The 20,649-nt window shown below is 35.2% G+C and overlaps 2 protein-coding genes across 3 annotated transcripts in view; both read right to left on the bottom strand.

Moving 5' to 3' along the window:
• The window catches only part of LOC118268366 (aminopeptidase N), a 51,283-nt gene that overhangs the window by 10,943 nt on the left and 19,691 nt on the right, over positions 1-20,649 (bottom strand). For both annotated transcript variants that reach the window (XM_050706702.1, XM_050706703.1), the window contains exons 3-9: positions 11,985-12,140; positions 10,859-11,152; positions 8,365-8,548; positions 7,452-7,608; positions 6,650-6,909; positions 3,107-3,308; positions 2,149-2,429 (exon numbers count right to left, since the gene is read on the bottom strand). In XM_050706702.1, the coding sequence (XP_050562659.1) occupies positions 2,149-2,429; positions 3,107-3,308; positions 6,650-6,909; positions 7,452-7,608; positions 8,365-8,548; positions 10,859-11,152; positions 11,985-12,140 (1,534 nt within the window). The remainder of the gene's footprint in view (positions 1-2,148; positions 2,430-3,106; positions 3,309-6,649; positions 6,910-7,451; positions 7,609-8,364; positions 8,549-10,858; positions 11,153-11,984; positions 12,141-20,649) is intronic.
• LOC126912774 (uncharacterized) lies at positions 18,951-20,587 on the bottom strand. The gene has a single exon (XM_050706709.1). The coding sequence runs from the start codon at positions 20,371-20,373 to the stop codon at positions 19,102-19,104; it is 1,272 nt and encodes a 423-aa protein (XP_050562666.1). The 5' UTR covers positions 20,374-20,587; the 3' UTR covers positions 18,951-19,101.

Raw genomic sequence — 20,649 nt, 5'->3', positions numbered from 1 at the left:
AAAAGCAGGAATAAGAACGGGACGGTTTTTAGTCAGTCACGTCACGCCTTTACCCAAGGGGTAGGCAGAGGTGCACGCGACACGTAATGCCGCTTTACATGGGGGTGAGCCTATTGCCATATACTGGGCACAACACTAATATTATTATTTCGACATGATTATAATTATGTATAAATACCTATAGGAAAATAGATCATGAGGAAAACAACATATTTTTTTAATCATTTCTGTTGTCTCATGATGACTTTGCAGTACATCGAGATTATTCATAGCATCCGGACAAAATAGCAATTAATCCAGATTAATTTATCGTGAAAATTAAGATAACTATCGTATTTTTGAAAAAAATATTGTCTTTAGCGGAACTAAAGAATTAGTCAGAACAGTTTCATGAATATTAAACGAATTATATCTTATCGTTGTTAATACCGGTTTCAGACGGATGACAACTTCTAGATTTATTTTCAAAACATTACAATTGCTACAAGTTATAATTAAATAAAGAAAAAGGTTAAATTGTCTTCTAGTAAGTCTAATGATGGGTGCTTTACACCACTGACAAATATCCTAATTTTGTGCGAATTTTGCGACTGCCAAACAAGGGGGGTTTGATTCCCGAGACGGGCAAAGTATTACTGGGCTTTTTTCGGACATTTCTCAGTAATAGCATGGAGTCTGAAATTGTGCCCAGTATATGGCAATAAGCTCACCCCCTATTACATGGGACTTATAACACAAATGGTGAAAAGTGGGTTTACATTGTATAGCAGCATTACGATAAAAGTCTGACGTTGTTTTTTTTAAATAATAATACCTATAGTAGGTATATCTTTCGATATCTTTAATCAATGTTAGTCTAATTTTTTTATCGTTATCATAATCGATACGATCTAGAATTATTCATTATAATAATAATCAGTATTGAGTACACGGAATATCGTCCAGTTTATGTAGCCCAAAGATTATCTTACACTAATTTACTGAATCATATCAAAGACTTTGTATATCTTTGACGTCAGTAGATAAGGTTTTAGTGCAATTAGACTTACTGTTTTTTGAACCAGTTTATGGATAACAAAGTCTTAGTAGGTAATATTTTGATCCGGACTATCTAGCGGATTTACCGGGGCTCGGTCTGGCTCGAAAAGCATGAGTAGGAATGGGGTGGTTTTTAGTTAGTAAGAGTTTGATACTCCCTCTCACCTCGTCTAAGGCGGGAGAAGTCATAGGATGATTATCCCTCCTTAAAAAAGTAGGTAATACTTTTATGGAATAACAGCAAACAAAGAAATGACCTCACTGATCCCCTGATGGTAAGCGTACAGCGCCACCTTGGACACCAAGGGCCTTGTCAAGAGCAAGAACTGGTGCACTTGTGCTTTGTAGTAAACCAGGTGCTTTATGTAAATTTAATCAATCTCAGAATCAGTGGACCCCCTCGACGATCACAATAAATAAGTACAATGTTTGGGAAATAGTATGAAGGTATAAGAAAGTAGGTAAATCTTCCCCATGCTCTTTCGTCTTTCGTTTTTTAGATAAATCATTAGTGTATCAAAAATCACCTAACCAATATAATATATCAATGAAAAATCTACACAACTAAATACAAAATTAAAATGAGCTGAAACTTATCCTCATTAAATAAACGTTAAAAATATTCTGTTTTTAGTACCAGTAACGCCATCTATTGTTAATCAGTTTCATTTATTTTTTTATGAATGTCGAAATTGGTACTACTAACGCCATCTCTTTTTTATTTGAATCAACTTTTTTACAAGAAGGCTAATAGGAAATAGGAATGCCTTAAACAAACATACGTGAAATCAGTTAATAATGTTTTATGACTTACGTAACTATTTGATGGTGGTATCTCGAATAGTTTCCAATCACGCTAATAACTAATATCTATCAAATGAGAGATAATAATTATGAAAATGAAATACCTACTTAACACGTTAACCGCCACGTCTGACACTAGTTTTCTTTCGGCAGTTACTGCCGTACTCAGAGACATTTAATGATTACTTAAACTCTTCCTTAGTATCGATTTTGTTCCGAAAACAATTGCTAAGGACTGGGTTAAGTAATCATTAAATGACTCTGAGTACGTAAGTTAATGCTTTAAGTATTTATTATTGTACTCACCCCATACTCCAAATAGTGAGCTCCTTTCGATAGCATTGTGTCAATATATCCCAAAGCAGAGAGTCCAGCTTTCCAAGGCACATAGCTTCTCTCATGAGCGAGGTAGCTGGTGACATCCAATGCTGTTCTATAGTCCAATCGACCTGTTAATGCCAAGTTCATGGCATCGTCCACCAGCTGAGCTCTATTGATTATATGGATCTCTTGGAATCGAGCTGGATCCTTAAGGATCTTGATTAAAAGCTTCCAGTTTTGTAAATCGTAGTTTACACGGTAGAAACCTAGAAATGGATTTCGATAAACGATTATTCATTGTTGTAAGTCATTCTATTGCATGTGGGAGTAGTAATATTTGTCTTGTGGGTTCCTGAAATTTGTGAATTTTGGGTTGGTTTGCAAATGTGATTCCTAAGGGATTGCATAACGACATGGTAGCAAAAATTCAAAGAATAACAGATAGTAAGTACTTTTACGATCGATTAAATTTACAATATCTTAGATAACAACTAAAAATTATCACAATGAAAAATGCAAATTATACTGCAATAAATAAGTATCATATTCAAGAAACGTGATCAAAAATGTTTTTCAAATGAAGTTCTAGCTAGTTCAAACCAGTTTCGTTGATTGTGATAAATATATTAATTCGAACGATGCGTAACACTCACGTACGCAAATCTAGAGCTTTAGGTTTAGCTTATAATAAGCATATTATAATAAGCTGGTTTAAATTCGTATTAGATTATAGCATAAGTGCTAATCTTGAAATTAATTATTACTTAAAATTTAGCACAGTGATTGGAATTTTTCGTTTTGTGAACAATTTTGGGGTCCAAATAATTGCAACAATTACTACAACTATAGAAGACAAGCTGTCTATTAATTAATGCAAAGGAATATTCTATCCTTTCAAAAATAGTCAATGTTTTATAGATAATAGATTTGGTTGAATACGTACCAGTTTGCTGCACATTGGCTATAAACCAATCTTCGGGCTTCATCGTAATATTGTGGACTGTCAAAGACTTTTCCCCCTTTAGCCATAGTTTCGGTTGTGTCGTCTCAAAATCTTTCTCCGAAGCTGTGGTGTAGGATACAGGGATCCACCATATCGGTGACTTTTGAGCCTCAAATGTGTCGTTAATTAAAACGAAACGTTCCTGTAAATAGACACACGTTAAATTATGAATTTTCAAAAAGCTGCTGATGTTTATTCTATCGTCATTACCTGATGACATATTTAATTTTCGGATAAGAAATTATTTCTGTAGTTACCTCATTTGTTAAGTTATTGAGTAATTAGATTTCTTTCTTTTGTTTCGAAATTAGTAATAACGAGAAACCTAGAATTGTACCTGATGTTAATAGATCTGACTACTGATCGTCCAAGGGTCAGGGCATTCACAATACCAGAGAAAGGAGGAGAAGACGGCCTAAGTGGTTTATAAAAATTTGTAGATTTTACCAAGTCTGCGCCCAATGTTTTCTTTTAAATTAATTTTATACGCCTAAGACCAATAGAGAAACTAGCTTCTGCCAGCAGCTTTGCCCGCGTTTCTATGGGATCGTATTACCCAAGTCAGCTCAGACCCTGTCCCTATACCTAATTTCATCAAAATCCGTTCAGTAGTTTCAGTGTGAATGACGGATAAACATACAAATACCCTAACATCCAAACTAATAAACTTTGACATTTATGTGATGTTTTAATAGAGCCTATGGATTGCATCATATTTATTAACATGTTTTATTGTTATTGACCATACCTACACTTGAAATACCTACGACTGTAGTGCTCAAAATCGCAAGTCATGTTTGGATTGCGTCTAGCCATATATAATTATTTGATAGTACTTGATATCAGCCATGATAATTCACATTTCTAGAATTTTCAAGGACAATATAATATAAGTAGGTAATTAAGATACCTATACCTAATATTTCAAGGTCAGCTATTAAGATAATCAAGTTAATACTTGGTTAGATGGTAACAAAGTACGTAGTAAGTAAGTAGAAGATTTTGAACCAGTGAAACCAAATTTTAGCCTTTTTACGATACTTGATATTTCAAACAGTATTTCTCTCTACTTCCTAATGCGTATAGGTAATTATATACTGACGGTTTTTTATGTACTTTAGGTAACTACGCTGTAACGTATTTAAAGGATAAATAAAATAACTACTTTAACAAAAATACTTCAGTTAGACAATCAACTCACCACCTAGTTTGTTTCGTATAACTGTTACCTAACCTAACCAAACTTAATTGTTGGTAAAGAATACAATACAGAGGAGCACGTTGGCTGAAAAATGGAAATAGACTGCACGGTTGGTGCGGTGGCTGGGCAACTGGCTGCCGCGCAACGGGTAGCGGGTTCGATTCCCGCACGGAGCAACTCTTTGTGTGATCCACAAAATGTTGTTTCGGGTCTGGGCGTGATGTGTATGTGAACTTGTATGTTTGTAAACGCACCCACGACACAGGAGAAAATCCTAGTGTGGGGCAACGTTTTAAAAAAAAAAAAAAAAAAAAGAAGCTCATCTGCTTCAAAATTATACTTCTTTGGTAGGTACAATGATTTATTACTTTGGGTATTTTGTATATATATTATGGCGACATATTAAAGAAGGGCCACATTAAAAGTACCCCTAACCAACGAGCATGCATGAAAAGACTGACGACTGTTGCTGAAGCGAGAGAGGTATCTAAGATTCGTAGCAATTGGCGGTCCATTGTCTCTGCCTACCCCCATGGGAAACAGGGTACGTTATGTATGCGAGCGTGAAGTTATGTATGTATGTATTTCTAACACCCAAAAACTAATGAAGACTGATACTAATCAAGCAAGATCTATTCCGAGTAAATAGAAAATTCGCGTAAAATCACCAAACGACAATAGGTTTTTACAGAATGTTAATATATTGTAATCTTATTATTACACACTAATCTGATAGATGGATATCTAACGTATTTTCCAAGAATGTAACTTCAAGTTCCGGATAGATCGAAGTAGGTTAAGTATTACATATTGGTATTACTTACGACATAGCTGTGCATATTGTATGTATCATTGATTTTTGTCAATTGGAAGCACGTCTTCATTTTTGAAATGAGATTGAACCATTATCCATTTATTTTTCGAAAATAACTAACATGGAGTTACAATTGTTAGTTATTTTCGCTTATATTATTTGAAACTATTATAAACGTTGGTCAAGTTAATAGTTCTCAAGAAAAACTCCCTAGCAACTGGTCTTGGTATCAATTCACGTATCAAACCCTCAATCTATCATTTCACAAAAACTGAAATAATATTACGGAATTTGGAATGGTGTCATATTAGATGATGATAGGCTCATCCCTAACTACGAGAGACTCAAAATATAGATGTGAAACGTCACCTCTGCCCACCTCTTAACGGATTACAGGTCATCAAGTTATGTGAGTAAATTAAGACACGTGATCTTAGCGTGTCACGTGAATTATATCAAGATTAGAATGTTATTAGGGTAGGTATTGCACTACACTAATCTCCTATATTATTACCTACCAATATAACGTATTAAACAAATTAATAAATCAAATCTTAGATAAGTTGATAATGGCTACTAAAAGACGGTTAATGTAATCTGATAATATTAATTTGTCAACAAAATATCAGTATTAAACACTATCTTGATAAAAAACCGTTTATGAATATTGATATAGGTAAAGTAATTATCTTCTTAGGCACGAGGACAGTACAAATGTTTTATTAAAGCCACGCGCCTCGATATTATTATCGCTACGACTATATTACTTGAATTGTGCATACTAGCGACATCTAATGGTTGTTGATAAGAACTACGTTTGAGTTTCCATATTTTTTCAAAAGATGGCGTTTTTTATACATTTTTGTTGTTGTTGTGTTTGTGCTATATATAGGTATACCTATTATAGCAAATACTTTTAAAATATGAAATATAGTCCTATTTTATTTAAAATTAGGAACACAAAACCCTGCTAGTAGGCTAATATATAAAAAGTATAATAAAATTATCAATAGTATTGTGGAAAGCTGTTTATAAAGCATAATACCATAATAGATCCACATAAACATTTTACCGCTCCTTGTATAAAACACAAGCCTATATGTATACATACATATCGTATCGTATCATATCGTCACGTATTTAATCGCCGAAGGGGTAGGCAGAGGTGCACATTACGGCGCGTAATGCCACTGTACAATGTACACCCACTTTTCACGATTTATGTTTTAAGTCTCTTGTAGTAGGGGGTGAGCCTATTGCCATATAGCCGGGCACATTTCCAGACTACTGAGAAATTATCGAAAATCCGAAAAGCTCAGTAACTATTTTTTAAACCGGGAATCAAATCCGATACCCTTTGTCTTTGTCTTTGCGACCACCAACGAAGCAGTATTTTTAAACGTTTCCTTTTTAAATTTCTTGTCCACACAACTAGATATTTACTCACAAATACAAATGCTAAACTAACCTGTTTGAAAAACAAGCTACCGTTCTCGTAGTTTCTCGTTACAGTGAGGACTGGGAAACCAGTTTGGAGGGTCCAGGAGTCCATGACCACGGCGACGTCAGCATCAAAGTCCCCAGTCTTCCTCGCTGCACTCGTCAAAGCACTCCAAAGGTCCCTTTGTTCCGCATTCCCATACATTTTGGAATTGAGGTAATTCGTTACTCCGGCGTTGAAGACATCGCTTTTTAAAACGTGGTTCAACATTCGAAGTAGGGCTGAGCCTGGTTGGAAGACAAAGAAGAAGATTTAGTTATCTTTATATAAAAAAGTTTGCCAACCTCTTTGTTACTTTAGAATACTATATTCCGTTTTACTACCGTACGTAATTGTATTTTATTTTTAAACGTGGAGTAACTACACAAGGATTTTTGCCGGTGTCGTGAGTGCGTTTACAAATACTTATACAATTTCACATACTCATAACACCCAAAACCGGAACATCAGTTTGTGGATCACACAAGCAGTTGGTCCATGCGGGAATCGAACCCACTACACGTTGGACCGTACAATCAAAGGCATTAATTGGAGAATCGATAATAGTTTTAGTTTTTATTGCCAGAATCATTATAGTTGCAAATATATAATTTGATATTGTTCAAACTAGATTAATGTTTGTTTTACAGTAACTAGAGCTTATTACAAAGCTAAGTACGTAAAAAAATATTAAGGAGTACTCAATGTGTTGTGATCAATCCACTCCTTAACTCCTCGCAGTATTCACAAAGGAATGCTCATTACCTTTCCCGTAAGAAATCCTCATTACCTTTTCCGTAAGAAATCTTGTCGAAGATAGCATCAGCTTCCTCAGAAGCGCTGACTTCCACCGACAGCTGGTGCGAGGAGTTGAGAGCATCCAGCTGGAACACGTTGTGGACTATGTCGAGGACACACAGTTCCGTTATGTTCCAGGATTTCTCCACCTACAACAAATGAGAAGGCTAAAATAAATAAAATGAAAATAAAATACACCCTAGAATTGGAACTTGAAACGGGATATTTACCATGTTTTTCTATTTCTATGAGTTTCCGATATTTCGGCACTGTTGCAACATCGAAAACTCATAGAAATAGAAAAACATGGTAAATATCCCGTTTCAAGTTCTAATTCTAGTGTTAGTGACCATGTCAGTTTCAAAACAAAAACACACGTATTGAAAGAAAGGCCTCCCCCTTAAACCGCCACGTAAAACGACAAGCCGCCACCTGCATCCAGTGGCACCCTGCGACTCTGACAATGTCATCGGTCCACCTAGTGGGAGGTCTGCCCACGTTACGTCTAAAGGAGGACTAAGGGGGAGGCCTTTATTAAAAAACATACCAGCCGAATTGAGAATCAAAGAAAATCCTTTTTGAGAAGTCGGTTAAAAACAGATAGACACGAAAACGAAAGACTGAAAACCCAACAGGTCTCGATTTTTCTTTATAATATACGTAAAACGGGGTGAATAGAAACAAATCAGGGGTGAATAGGAACAACATTTTGTTGTGTTTTCACGTAATTTAGAACTGTTTACACCATTTAAATATTTTTTATTAATTCATTAATAAAACCAAAAATGCTCTATTAAAACCAAAAATATGAAAACTAACTAATAATCCTAGTATTTTTTTTTATTCACCCCCTGAGTTTCTATTCACCCCATTTTACCGTTAAGGATGAAATAGATGTTACTTACAGCATTAACAGCCACGTACTCGACGTATGTAGCGAAGCCCTCGTTGAGCCACAGGTCGCGCCACCAGGTTGGAGTGACCAGGTTGCCGAACCACTGGTGAGCGATCTCGTGGGCTACCACAGTCGCCACGTGCACCCTGTCTGTACTCGCTGACACGCCTTCCTCGTATAGCATTGATATTTCTCTGAAAAATGTACATTAAGTTCAGTATAAGACGTGTTAATAGAATAAATATTAACCACAATAAAAAGAGGCTAGCAATCGAGTTCATAAGTATAGATTATTGTTAAATACTATGAGACTATCTATGGTAAAGCTTTTTCAAATGGTTTTATGAAACTCGTTCGTCAATATATTAGTATTGTTGTTGTAAAAAATATTGGATCACAGGGTTGGCGCGGTGACTGGGCAACTAGCTGCCGTGTAACGTGTAGCGGGTTCGATTCCCGCACAGAACAAATCTTTGTGTACTCCACAAATTTTTGTTCCGGGTCATAGTGTGGGGCAACGTTTAAAAAAAATTTAACCGAAACGTGCCTATGTGTAATTATATTGTAAAAGTTAAAGTTAGTAACTCCTATTTAAATCGAATACAAAAAAAACTAATTTGTTTCCATAAAACAAATGAATTCATTCATTCATTTAAAACGAAACAGACACTTTATGCCGAAATCTCGGGACGCTACAATAAGCTCGAAGGGACCCCGCACCCCACAAAATAGGGATGATATATGGTGGTCCCCAACCGATAATGAAGTGTTACGATTCATTCATCCATCAAAAGGCTCACCCCTGCGACTGATTTTACGGAGCTCATGTTATTTACCGGTACGGGTTTAGTTTCATCGCTTTAGGGTCTTTACGAGTTCATCGATTTTATATCTCGTGAAAACTAAGGATTTTGATTGCGTATAAGACGAATTTCATTTTATTTTTAATCGGAAGTGGAAGATGATTTTGTTGAATTCAAATTGGTCGCATTTGCGGCAACCAGTCACCCCAGAGAAACTGTTAGTCTTACAAAGTATTAAACATAAGCAATCCCTAAATTCCTAACCCCCAAAAGGCCGGCAACGAACTTGTAACGCGTCTGGTGTTTCAAGCGTCCATGGGCGACGGCGATTGCTTACCATCAGGTGATCCAGCTGTTCGTTTACCGGCTTATTCCATAAAAATACACTCTGATTTTTATTATATGTGAAAGAATTAGATAAGCATCATCATTGTTATGACTCGCATCTAGTTGTTCGGTCTTCCCCAACGAATTTCAAATCAAAAGTCCAGTTTATAAAAGCAAAGATATTTAACAGTTTTTTATGAAATGTTATAAGCCCCAGAACAGAATTTCAAATATTTTAATTAAATCTACAATATAAACTGCCGCACTCAGAGACATTTAATGACTTAACCCAGTCTTTAAAAATTGTTTTCGGAACAAAATCGTTACTAAGGAACAGGTTAAGTAAACATTAAATGTCTCTGAGTACGGTAGTTAGTCATGTCATGTTATGTTATGCGTTGTATCCGGAATATTTTCTAGATTACCGCGTTAGAACCACGTGTGCTATAATCTAGAAAATAATGAGTCATATACAATTTGGACTTACTACGCGTTTTGCGAGGATTATCAAAATAAAAAGTTATAGGTACCTACTTATTGTTAAAACAACAATTCATTTTGTATAATCATTGAAACCAAATATTTCCTTAACAGCTGTTTAATAAAGCCATTGCTAATTGGTTATGGGTTTATTTTATAAAACGCACTTAAAAGTATTTCAAATTTCAGTAATTGAAGAGCAAAATTAACATTTTCCTAATTAATAAAATATTGTTCACCAAAAATATTTTTATCAATGTACCTAAATATTAATTAAGACAGTAATCCAGTAACTTATCCTGTCTGTTAATTAAGACTATAATCCAACAACTTATCCTGACTTAGTATCTTACCAAAATATTATTACTAATTACTATATACCATAAGTACTCGTCGCAACGTCACGCCTTTTATCCTCGAAGGGGTGGGCAGAGGTGCACATTATGACACGTAATGTCGCTATACAATGTACACTCAGTTTTCACCATTTGTGTTATAAGTCCCATGTAATAGTGGGTGAGCCTATTACCATATACTGGGGACAATTCCAGACTCCGTGCTACTACTATTATAGATAAACCGAAAAAGTCCAGTAATACTCTGCCAGACCCGGGACCTCCACCCTACCACTCGTCAAATAAGGCAGTCTCAAAACCATAGTACTCTTTAAACAAAAATAATTTAGAGTTTCTCGATGGTTTTCCTCCGTACTTATCTACAATTCTGCAATAAGTAAGGAGGTAACCATTAAATGACTGCACGGTTGGTGCATGTGAACTTGTATGTTTGTAAACGCACCCACGACACAGGAGAAAATCCTAATGTGGGGAACGTTTTTTTAAGAAAAAAAAAACTGTCTCCTAGTAGGACATTAGGCTAGTACTATATGCTTACCTGAAAGTAAGTAGCCCCCAATTCTCCATGGCACCATTTTTGAAGTCCGGTAACGCGATCATATCGATTTTTGGTAAAGGAAACTTAATTTTGTAGTATTCTTCCAAATACTTGAGGATCTTTGGGCCAATCTCTAGGGCGAAAGCAGCGGATTGTACCGCTTCACTTCGGGCCCAGACAGAGAACTTGTTGTTGGTCATATTCTTGAAGTCGGTGACGGTAAATGCTACCAGGTACGTGGACATCGGTAGAGATTCCGCATAATGATCCCATGTGTAGTCTGGTAGGCTTTCGCTGCAAAAAGAATTTAATATGGTTAATAGTTGCACACGAAGCTTTGTTTAGTCAGTTAAGTAATTGATGAGTTAATACAAGTAGAAAAACGATATTGAGCTATCTTTTCGAATATCTTTAAAATGATATAAAACTACTTGATCATTTGCTAAAGTTTTTTATATAATTTGTCTAAGATTGAGCGAAGGTTTCAATGAAAAGATTTCGAGTAATGTAGTAGGAGTAAGATTTAGAATAATTATCCTAGAATCTCATTATCAATATATTCTATACAGTTATATCCTGAATCAATGTAAAATATTCACACTTCAATTACCTATAGCTTTGGCTTTTTAAACATAAATGATTACGTCAATACGAGTATTTCACGATTACGCAATCAAAAATTCATGCACAAACAGTCGGCTTTGTTTTATTCTCTTGTGCTGAAGGGAATTTGCATTTTAAATTTCGAACGTATTTTTATAAAATATCAAGCTATTGTATTTGTAAATGTCAGTTATAAATAAAATTAAAATATTATAAAAAACCCCTTTTTGGAACTTCTGAATTTAAATGCTGACTGTATAAAAGATAGCAATTAAATCAATTCAAAAAATCCCTTTCTTTTTCTTTTCTGCAACACGTACTTAAACAAATAAATAAATATTAAAAATGCTAGACGTTTTTATATTCGCCTTCCTATCAAACCTTAAAATATTTCCTTAAAATTGCTAAAAAGATAGAATTTGAAGAATATAGTGTCAAGTATTAAACAAATGTCAAAACTTAACCCAACAAACTACAAATCGCTACATAAAACTAAAAACTAAAGACGAAATCACAAACTTACTGCGGACTCTGTCTAACAATATTCATGTTAGAAAGAGAGGTCATGTTGTTTGGTCTTGCGATGCTGATTGTGAACCTTGCTTTTAGAGCCGGCTCGTCCCAGCATGGAAACGCACGGCGGGCGTCCATCGCCTGGAACTGTGTGACTGCTATCCATCTGTAAATAATAGTGTAATGTATTTTAAACCTAATAATTTTAAGACCAAGATTGAAAATTCCTTAACATTACTCGTATTGCAATAGGTAAAGGGAATTAGCATCAATTCAGTTTAAATGAACCAATCCTTTCTGTCAAATTCCTTTATTCGATTTTCAACTTTAACATTTTGAAATAAAAGTTGGAAATCCAATGAAAAAATTCTCAGAAACCTGAAGATACAAAACTTATTCATCTATTAAGTAGAATCAATCAAAAATTAAATCAATCCCATTGATCATAGCACTCAAATTTCGCTAACAATGAGCAAGGAAAGCAATTAAGACACTATTGTATGTAGGGACGTACTTAAGTATATTTTTATGACTGTTAATCTACAGTTTGTATTCAATGCGGCGTTCTGGTATTCATAGAATGATCTGAGATGTCTCTACGTGACTCGAACTGTGTACTTTAAACACGAGTGTAGGATTTGTTAGTTATTATAACTTTGTAGCTATATTTTAGAGGCGTAGTGTTAAAAGTATTTAGGTTATTCGTTTGCAAAATTTTCTATATAAGTAAGTTTGGTGTCTTGAGTTGTCTGCTTTAGTACCGTAGTTCTACAAAAATATGGAACAGTATGTGTTAAATTTAATATCTGCATCTCTCACATCAACATCCTATAAGTGACCACTGCTGACCAAAGGCCTCTTTTCACACAGAGAAAGTTTGAACATTAATCACCACGCTTGCTCAACGTGGGTTGGCGATTTCAAACTTATAATTTTATTATTATGGAGAAATCGTGTTTGTGTGTCTACCTTAATTTTTGTGATATGGCTTTTGACTCTAGATATAATACAAATATTTGTGTAGGCCATTTTTCCTATGGCCATGCTAGTATTAATAAATAAACTTATTTAAACACAAACACCTTGCATTGATCGTGTATCTAATCTCGGTCACAATATTGGCATAATTACTTTTATTTCTTCCGATGGTACTTAACATACAAACACAATAAACTAGACGTATTTATCGATACATACGAATTTATAGCACATTATTATACTAACATGAATCATATATCTATCAGTTGGATTAACCTGTTTTAAAAATATTATATAAAAAATATATACTACCTCGTTTGTTGATGCCTTATTGGTCGAAAAAAGCTGGACTATGGACCTTCCTCCACTCTAAAATCCACAAGATGTTTACCATGAACTATATCACTTAGCAGAGCGGAGGAGATCACAGTTTTAAAAAGATTCAGGCTAATGTCGAAGTCAGAGAGCACTGTTTGAGCAAATAGTCCCATAGTTGGTTCTTATAACAAAATCATGAGAAAGATAGAGCTGATGACAGTAGATACTGTCAGCTGTAGATACTGCATCTGCATTTGTATGCATTCTTCTTTGTCGTGACTGCTTAGTACCATGGGCAATAAATGAAGTTTGTTTACTAATATTTGTTAAACATCTATGCGATCATTGCATTTTTGTCTAATTTGAATATTATCAGATTATAATAAATACGTACATAATATAATCGGTATATGTTCTTATCAATGTAGGTATTTATGCCAATGCACATTTTAATCTTTGCTTATTAATCGCTTATCTTGTGAAAGTTTTAGAGAAAAAAACTGCGTAGTAGAAATGTCACATCGGGGTAGGAAGGACATTTTTAATATTATTTCTTGAATATTATAAGCTATTGGTTGGTTTGCTTTGGCTTTCTTTTGTTGGCTTTCTTTCATATAACAACTAAGTCTTTTGTGACGTCCGATTTTTATGTCTGGAGATGGTTAGCAAGATGAAGACTGATATTAGCTATACTTAATGATCATCATCATTATCATCAGCAGTCATATTTCCAAATTGTATTTCAGGATTTATCCCTAAATGTTATCATGGAGTATTTCAATTACAATAATTTAAAAATGGGTCTACTGTATGCTTTTGTCGTGGTTCTACCAGCTATTTAAGAAGAATAATTGCCTAATTTATAATATTTATTATTCACTGATATTGCGATGATTGAAAATAATAGTTGTTCATTTAAAGATATAAATGAATGTACAGTTGCAGATATCAGAGAAAATCAAGAGAAGAAAGGGATTGACATGAATAGAATGAGGGTGAAACAGACTTGCGGCGTGGAACGAATGAATGGGACCAAAACATGTGTTGCACGAACCACAAATAATTTATAATTAATTGGATACACGCAGAGCACGCAAATAACGTTGAAAAGAAACTGCAGCTACAGAGGTTATTATACAATTTATTAAAATAATTATACACGAAACAATGTAACAAAGTATTGTATTGTGAACCAGATTGAGAAAGAGTAACCTATGGAGTTTCTTGCTCGTTCTTCTCCATAGGATCTACACTTTAGAACGAGCAAATAGCTTCACTAGTGGACTGACTGGCAGACAGACGTTTTGTTTTCTTTATATTGTACTATTTGCTTTGACGTTCAAAAGTGCCTCCGGTCTATTTGAAATAAATAATTTTGACTTTGACATTGTATTCGTGCAAAATTCAATATTTTACAAGAGCACTCTTCGCTTTAATAACAGCATTAATTCTACTCGACAAAAATTTTACGATTTTCTCACAATCTTTTGGGTCAATCGCATTCCACTCTTGTCGCAGACATTTTTCTAGCTCATTCTTGGTTGGAGCCGCATGCTTTTGAATTCTCTGTTTCAATAACTTCCAAAGATGTTCCATTGGATTCAAATCCGAAGATTGGACAGGCCAATCCAATATCTCAATGCTGTTTTCCTGCAACCATGCCTTAGTCTTAGCAGATTTGTGATAAGATGAATTATCGTGTTGAAATTTCACACCATCCATATTTGTATCGCCAAAAAAGGTCGAGAATGATGGCAGTAGTGCAGTTTCAAGGACACTAATATACTTTGAAGAATTCATTCGACCGTCAATGATGACTAATTCGCCAACTCCAGTGTCGGTCATGCAGCCCCAAGCAGTTACACTGCTTCCACGACATTTCGCTGCCGAGCGCCGTCCTTGAGCATTAGATGTAGTAACCTAAACAAAAATGAGGAAAATCAAAATATTTACTCATAGACTTCAAACGTACTGAATTTAAATTAATTGTAATTTGAATATTTGAATATCAATAATGTGATATTATCAATGAAGATAAAATATTATCTAAGTCGGTACTTACTTCAAATCTTGATGTTCCTGACCACACAACATTGTTCCAATCGTATTTAATGATACTTTGATGTTTGACAGCCCATTCATACCTAGCCTTTATAATTTTATCACAGAGCCCTTGTTTTTCTTTACCTTTATTGGTTTTAAGCGAACTTTTCGGGAAGTTTCTACGGGCGCGAGTAACTGGTCGCATAATTTGTATTGATAGACACGTTTGTTCGGTTGCAATGTTTCCGCTGCAACTGATAGTGACAAACTGAGTACGGATTAAACTGTAATCAGCATAAATTATTATTTTATTTTGTTTCCGTATGTATATTATAGTCATTGGTATTTGAATAGTGGAAACAAATGTGTATGAGAGTTTTATATTTGTTTATGCGCCCACTCAGATCACTCGCAGTTTATTTTTGGCCAAGTTATATAAATAAAATAAATAAATAAATAAAATAAATAAATAAATAATCCTTTATTTCATTATTTCACAAAATAATTTACATGAAACAGCCACAAATAAGTATTAATCAATAATTATGCTAGTGCACTAGGAATAACTTAATAAGTAACTTACCAATATTTAGGAACTATAGGAAAATTTACTTTTTAACCTAGACTTATGTATAATTAGCGACTTGCCCGAGCTAGGTTTATAAAAACCTGTGTTTCGGGTCATCACTTACAAGACTATCAATTTAGGTGCATGTGTACAGAAATAGAATAACAACTTACAAACTAATCTTACATTCATACTAAAACTTCCAATAGTTTTTCTGTGTCTGCGTAATCAAGATTTAGTAGATACTCTGATAACAATGTACTACATTTATAATAATTTACACTATATATATTTAGTATCTTGTTGACTTTGTTGTACAAAAATGGTCCTAAAAATACGTAAAATCTATGTGCAAATGCATGTCTTGTCTGTGGTTCAAAGCAAACCAAATCTTTCCTCCTCCTGGTTTGGGATACTGGGTCGAAAGGAAGCTCAGAGTGCTGATAAAGTATGGTTTGCAATATAAATAGTTGGCGCACTGTTAGTATTTTACATGCAGTGTATAGTTGGTGTGTGGGAAACCTAAAAGGGCGGAAGGTAGCAACCTTTAGAATTGCTCTTTGAGCGCGTTCCAGAGGAAGCAAGATAGACTTTGCAGTTCCACCCCATGATGTAATACAATAGGTGAGAACAGACTGACACAGAGCCAAATAAACCTGTTTAATTAACTTATAGTCGGCTATGTGGCGTAGGTTCTTAAAAATGTACATTAATTTACGCACTCTTTTGCATAGTAACTCGATGTGTTTACGGAAATTTAGATTCGTGTCAATCGTAACACCTAGATATTTTATGTGGTCAGCTTTAACTAAAGTGGGACAAGTACAAGCAATATTAGCAGAATTGCAATTATGTGCAAATATATCTAGGTTAGTAAGCGGTGGATTAATGTTTCTAATTGAGAATGAAATATATTTAGTTTTATCTATATTTAATGTTAGAAGATTTTGATGAAGCCAATTTGACACAACATTAAAACCGTTTTGGGCATATTCATATGTTTCACTTTGAGATTCAGCGGAAAACAATAGGGCTGTGTCATCCGCATATGATAATATTAGCCCATTACGAAGGACCAAACTACATAAATCATTAATGTAAATTAAAAACAATGTAGGTCCCAAAATACTTCCTTGAGGTATTCCGAAACCACTATTTTCCATCTCAGAACTTGTGTACTGACCTATTTTAACGCATTGTTGACGATCTCTAAGATAATCGGTGAACAACTGAAGTTGTTCGCCTCTTATTCCAAGTTTTTCAAGCTTGTGTAGTAACATAGAACAAGAAATTGTGTCAAAAGCTTTAGCGAGGTCCAGGAAAATCCCAATGGTATGCATACCCTTGTCAAGGTTAGTACTAATGTATTCGGACAGTCTGTGAACTGCTTGGTTAGTCGATCTTTTTGGTCTAAACCCAAATTGGTTATTTGAAAGCAAATTGTTAATTTCAAGATAATCTATTAATCTACTATTTATAATATTTTCTAAAATTTTTGAGAGACCTGTTAATACTGAAATGGGTCTATAGTTGTTAACACAGTTTTTATCTCCCGCTTTGAAAACTGGCGTAACTACTGCTTTTTTAAGCGGTTTGGGAAAGATTCCTTTAGACAAACATGACTGAAAAATATGGGTCAATGGAGGAGCAAGAAGGTGTTTAAACCTTTTCAGTATGTTATTAGGAATGCCATCCCACCCAACAGCGCAATCGTCCTTTAACCCTGTAATTATCCTTAAAATTTCATTGACGTCAGTGTTTAATAAAACAAAAGATTTTGATGTTTTCGTAGGGGTATTTACAGCCGACAATGGTTGGTGGGGATAAGTACTATGGTTCAAGGATTTTTCAGCTAAGGTTTTGCCAATGTTAGCAAAAAAACTATTTACTTTATTTGCGGCTACTAGTGGGTTTATTTCTGAAGACAGTAATTCGAGTGGGGGTTCAGGATTTTTCGATCGAAAAGTATTTGTTTTAATAAATTTCCAAACGAGTTTACTGTTTTTTCCTGCCTTCTGTAACTCATTCTTCTCGTGTTGATATTTAACTTTTTTTAAAAGGTTGTTACAAAAGTTTCTATACCTTTTATATGAAATAGAAAGTATTTCATTATCAGGTGCAAGTTTTGACTTTTGGTGTAGTTTGTCCCTATGCCGTATACAACGAACGAGACCTGGAGTGATCCACGGTTTGATCGATTTATACCTTCTAGACGTTATTTTGGTAATTGTATTTTTGTTTATCGCATGTTGTAGCGCATTTATAAAATACTGTAATGAAATATTTGCGTCATTAGTATCGTAAACAGGGTCAAAGTCGATGTCGCGAATGTCACGTGCAAGATTAGTCATATCAATTTTTAAAAAGCTACGCATGCAGTTTTTTCTAGGTGAGGATTTTTGTATTGTTAGCAAAATAGCTTGATGGTCCGTAAGCGATGAATTGGTGACTAATGTTTTGTTCGGATGTCGGGTTTTTATGATGAAATGATCCAAACATGACCCAGACTGGTGCGTGGGATAATAATGGGTTGGTAAAAGACCATGAAATGAACAAATATTTAGGTAGTTATGTACATGTGTATCTGCTCTCTCAGATGCAATATTAATATTTATGTCACCCATTAATATAATGTTCTTAAAAGCAGATAAATGTTTTAAGTTTACATCAAGTGAGTCCAAAAAGCTGTCAATGTTTTGAGACGGTGGCCTATAAATGGCCATAATTACAGTATCCGGAATAATTTTAATTACTAAACAGTTACTATTTTGAACTCTGGGCTCTTCCACTAGAACTTTTAAGTTGTTTTTGATGTACACCACTACACCATCATTCTGATTCAAGTTTGAATTTGTTTTGTGAGTGCAGTAGCCGTCGAGAGAAGGTAAATTGGCTGTCTGAGAAGATAGCCAACATTCTGTTAGGACAATAACATCACAGTTAATGTCAAGACTTTCTAATAGAACTTCAAAGCCATCCATGTTGCGATTAATACTGCGAATATTTTGAGTTAGTAGCGTAAGCGTATTTTCCCCAGAAGGAAGAAGAAGTTTACAATCTCCTACATTACAGGTATTGGCTTCAGACACAGAAAATTCATCCAGATCAGTGATTAGCTGACTGGCCATAAAAACTAATTACTAAATTAATAAAATATAGAGTAACTTTTAACTTACGAGACAATAACTAAGTGCTACTAAATAAACTGTCCGGGGCGCTCTTAGGCGCCTTCATAGTCAATCGAATTGATATAATTAATCTCGGCATATTTACGCGCCGGACACTCTGCGTCACCAGTCTGATGGTCATATTTCTTCTTGAAGCGCTTGCACGTCGCACATTGAGGCGGAGAAGATTTACTGTTACACTCCTTGTGGGAATGCCCAGTCTCCCCACAGTGGTTGCACGTAGGACTAGTTTCACGACAAAACTTGGCTGCATGGCCAAACTGCTGGCAGTTGAAGCATCTTGTAACTATTGTGTAATCTCTTACAGGGCAAGAAGTCCAGTTTATAAAAATCCGGCCTTGGTTTATGAGTACTTTCCTGACGGCAGCAGAAACTTCTAATATATAATTGCAAGTGGGAAGACCTTTCTTACCTGACTTATGGCTCAATTTGACAGTAGCAAGAAAGGACTCTCGAGTACTATTTGCCAATTTCTCCGAAAGGTTTTGCTCATAGATGCAGTCAAATACTTCTCTTTCAGTAAGTGCTACTGGAACTCCAACGACAGCAATCCTAGGTCGGCGCTTGGGGGTTTCTTCTACCGTAAGGCCAGATGACATCAGTTTCGTTGAATTCCTGAGCTTTTCAATATCTCCTTTGTTCTCGGTCCTAATAAGTACACCCCCGTTTCTGACTTTTTTTAGGCCACGGACATGAAGCTTTAGTTCTTCAGGCGAAATAATTTTCTGAACAAGTGACTTTGTGTCTTCGCTTGTTCTCGTCTTGTCGCAAGGGTAGATGGCCACAGAACTCAGATTTGCTGGGCGGATGAGGGTTTCGGAACTTTTTTTTACTATGTTAGCGTAAGATGAAGAGGTTATGTCAGAAGGCGATAATTTGTCGATTATAGTATTTTTGATCACCTTAATAGATTCTGCAAGGTCCAGCTGTTCTTTTAGATGCAGTACTGTGTGGTGCGCTTGGATGGTTTTTTGCTTTAAAGCTTGATATTCTACGGCCATTTGACTTGTCCCCTTTAAAACGTTGCGACAAAGGGCGGAGACACGCTGCTTTTGATCGTTGTTCATTTTCCCTTCTGAGACTATGGTGCAGACCTCAGTGAGAACGGCGTCTATTGACCCAATCCATTTCTGGATATCTGGTGTTGAAACAACTTCAGGGGGTAACTCACCAGCCAACACGGCTGGAGCTTGAGGTGGAATTTGCTCAATAGGTTGAACTGGTTCTGGTTGATTTGGAGTCGGTGGAGGACTTCGCTGCAATAGTTGGCTACGCCCGAAAGGGGAAGCTGTTTGGTTAGACATAACTAACACAGATATATGTTATAACCAAGAAATATTTAGTTCATCTTGCACAATATAAGTAAGTATAAATTGTAAAATCACACTCGCGACACACTTTACTTTCGAACTGACACTGCAGTTAATTTTATAGTAACAATTATTGTAAGTTATTAAGATATTACATTATTATTAAAGGCAAAGTACACGTCTATGAAGTCTCGCGTCTTGTTAGCGAAATCCATTTTAGTTATTTTCGCTTTCCAGTAATTTTATTACCTTTTTTTGCGTGCTATCTGC

This window comes from Spodoptera frugiperda, chromosome 29 (assembly GCF_023101765.2).
Source record: "Spodoptera frugiperda isolate SF20-4 chromosome 29, AGI-APGP_CSIRO_Sfru_2.0, whole genome shotgun sequence".
NCBI lineage: Eukaryota > Metazoa > Arthropoda > Insecta > Lepidoptera > Noctuidae > Spodoptera > Spodoptera frugiperda.
Note: the sequence above shows the minus strand (reverse complement) of the source record. Positions and strands in the feature narration are given on the sequence as shown.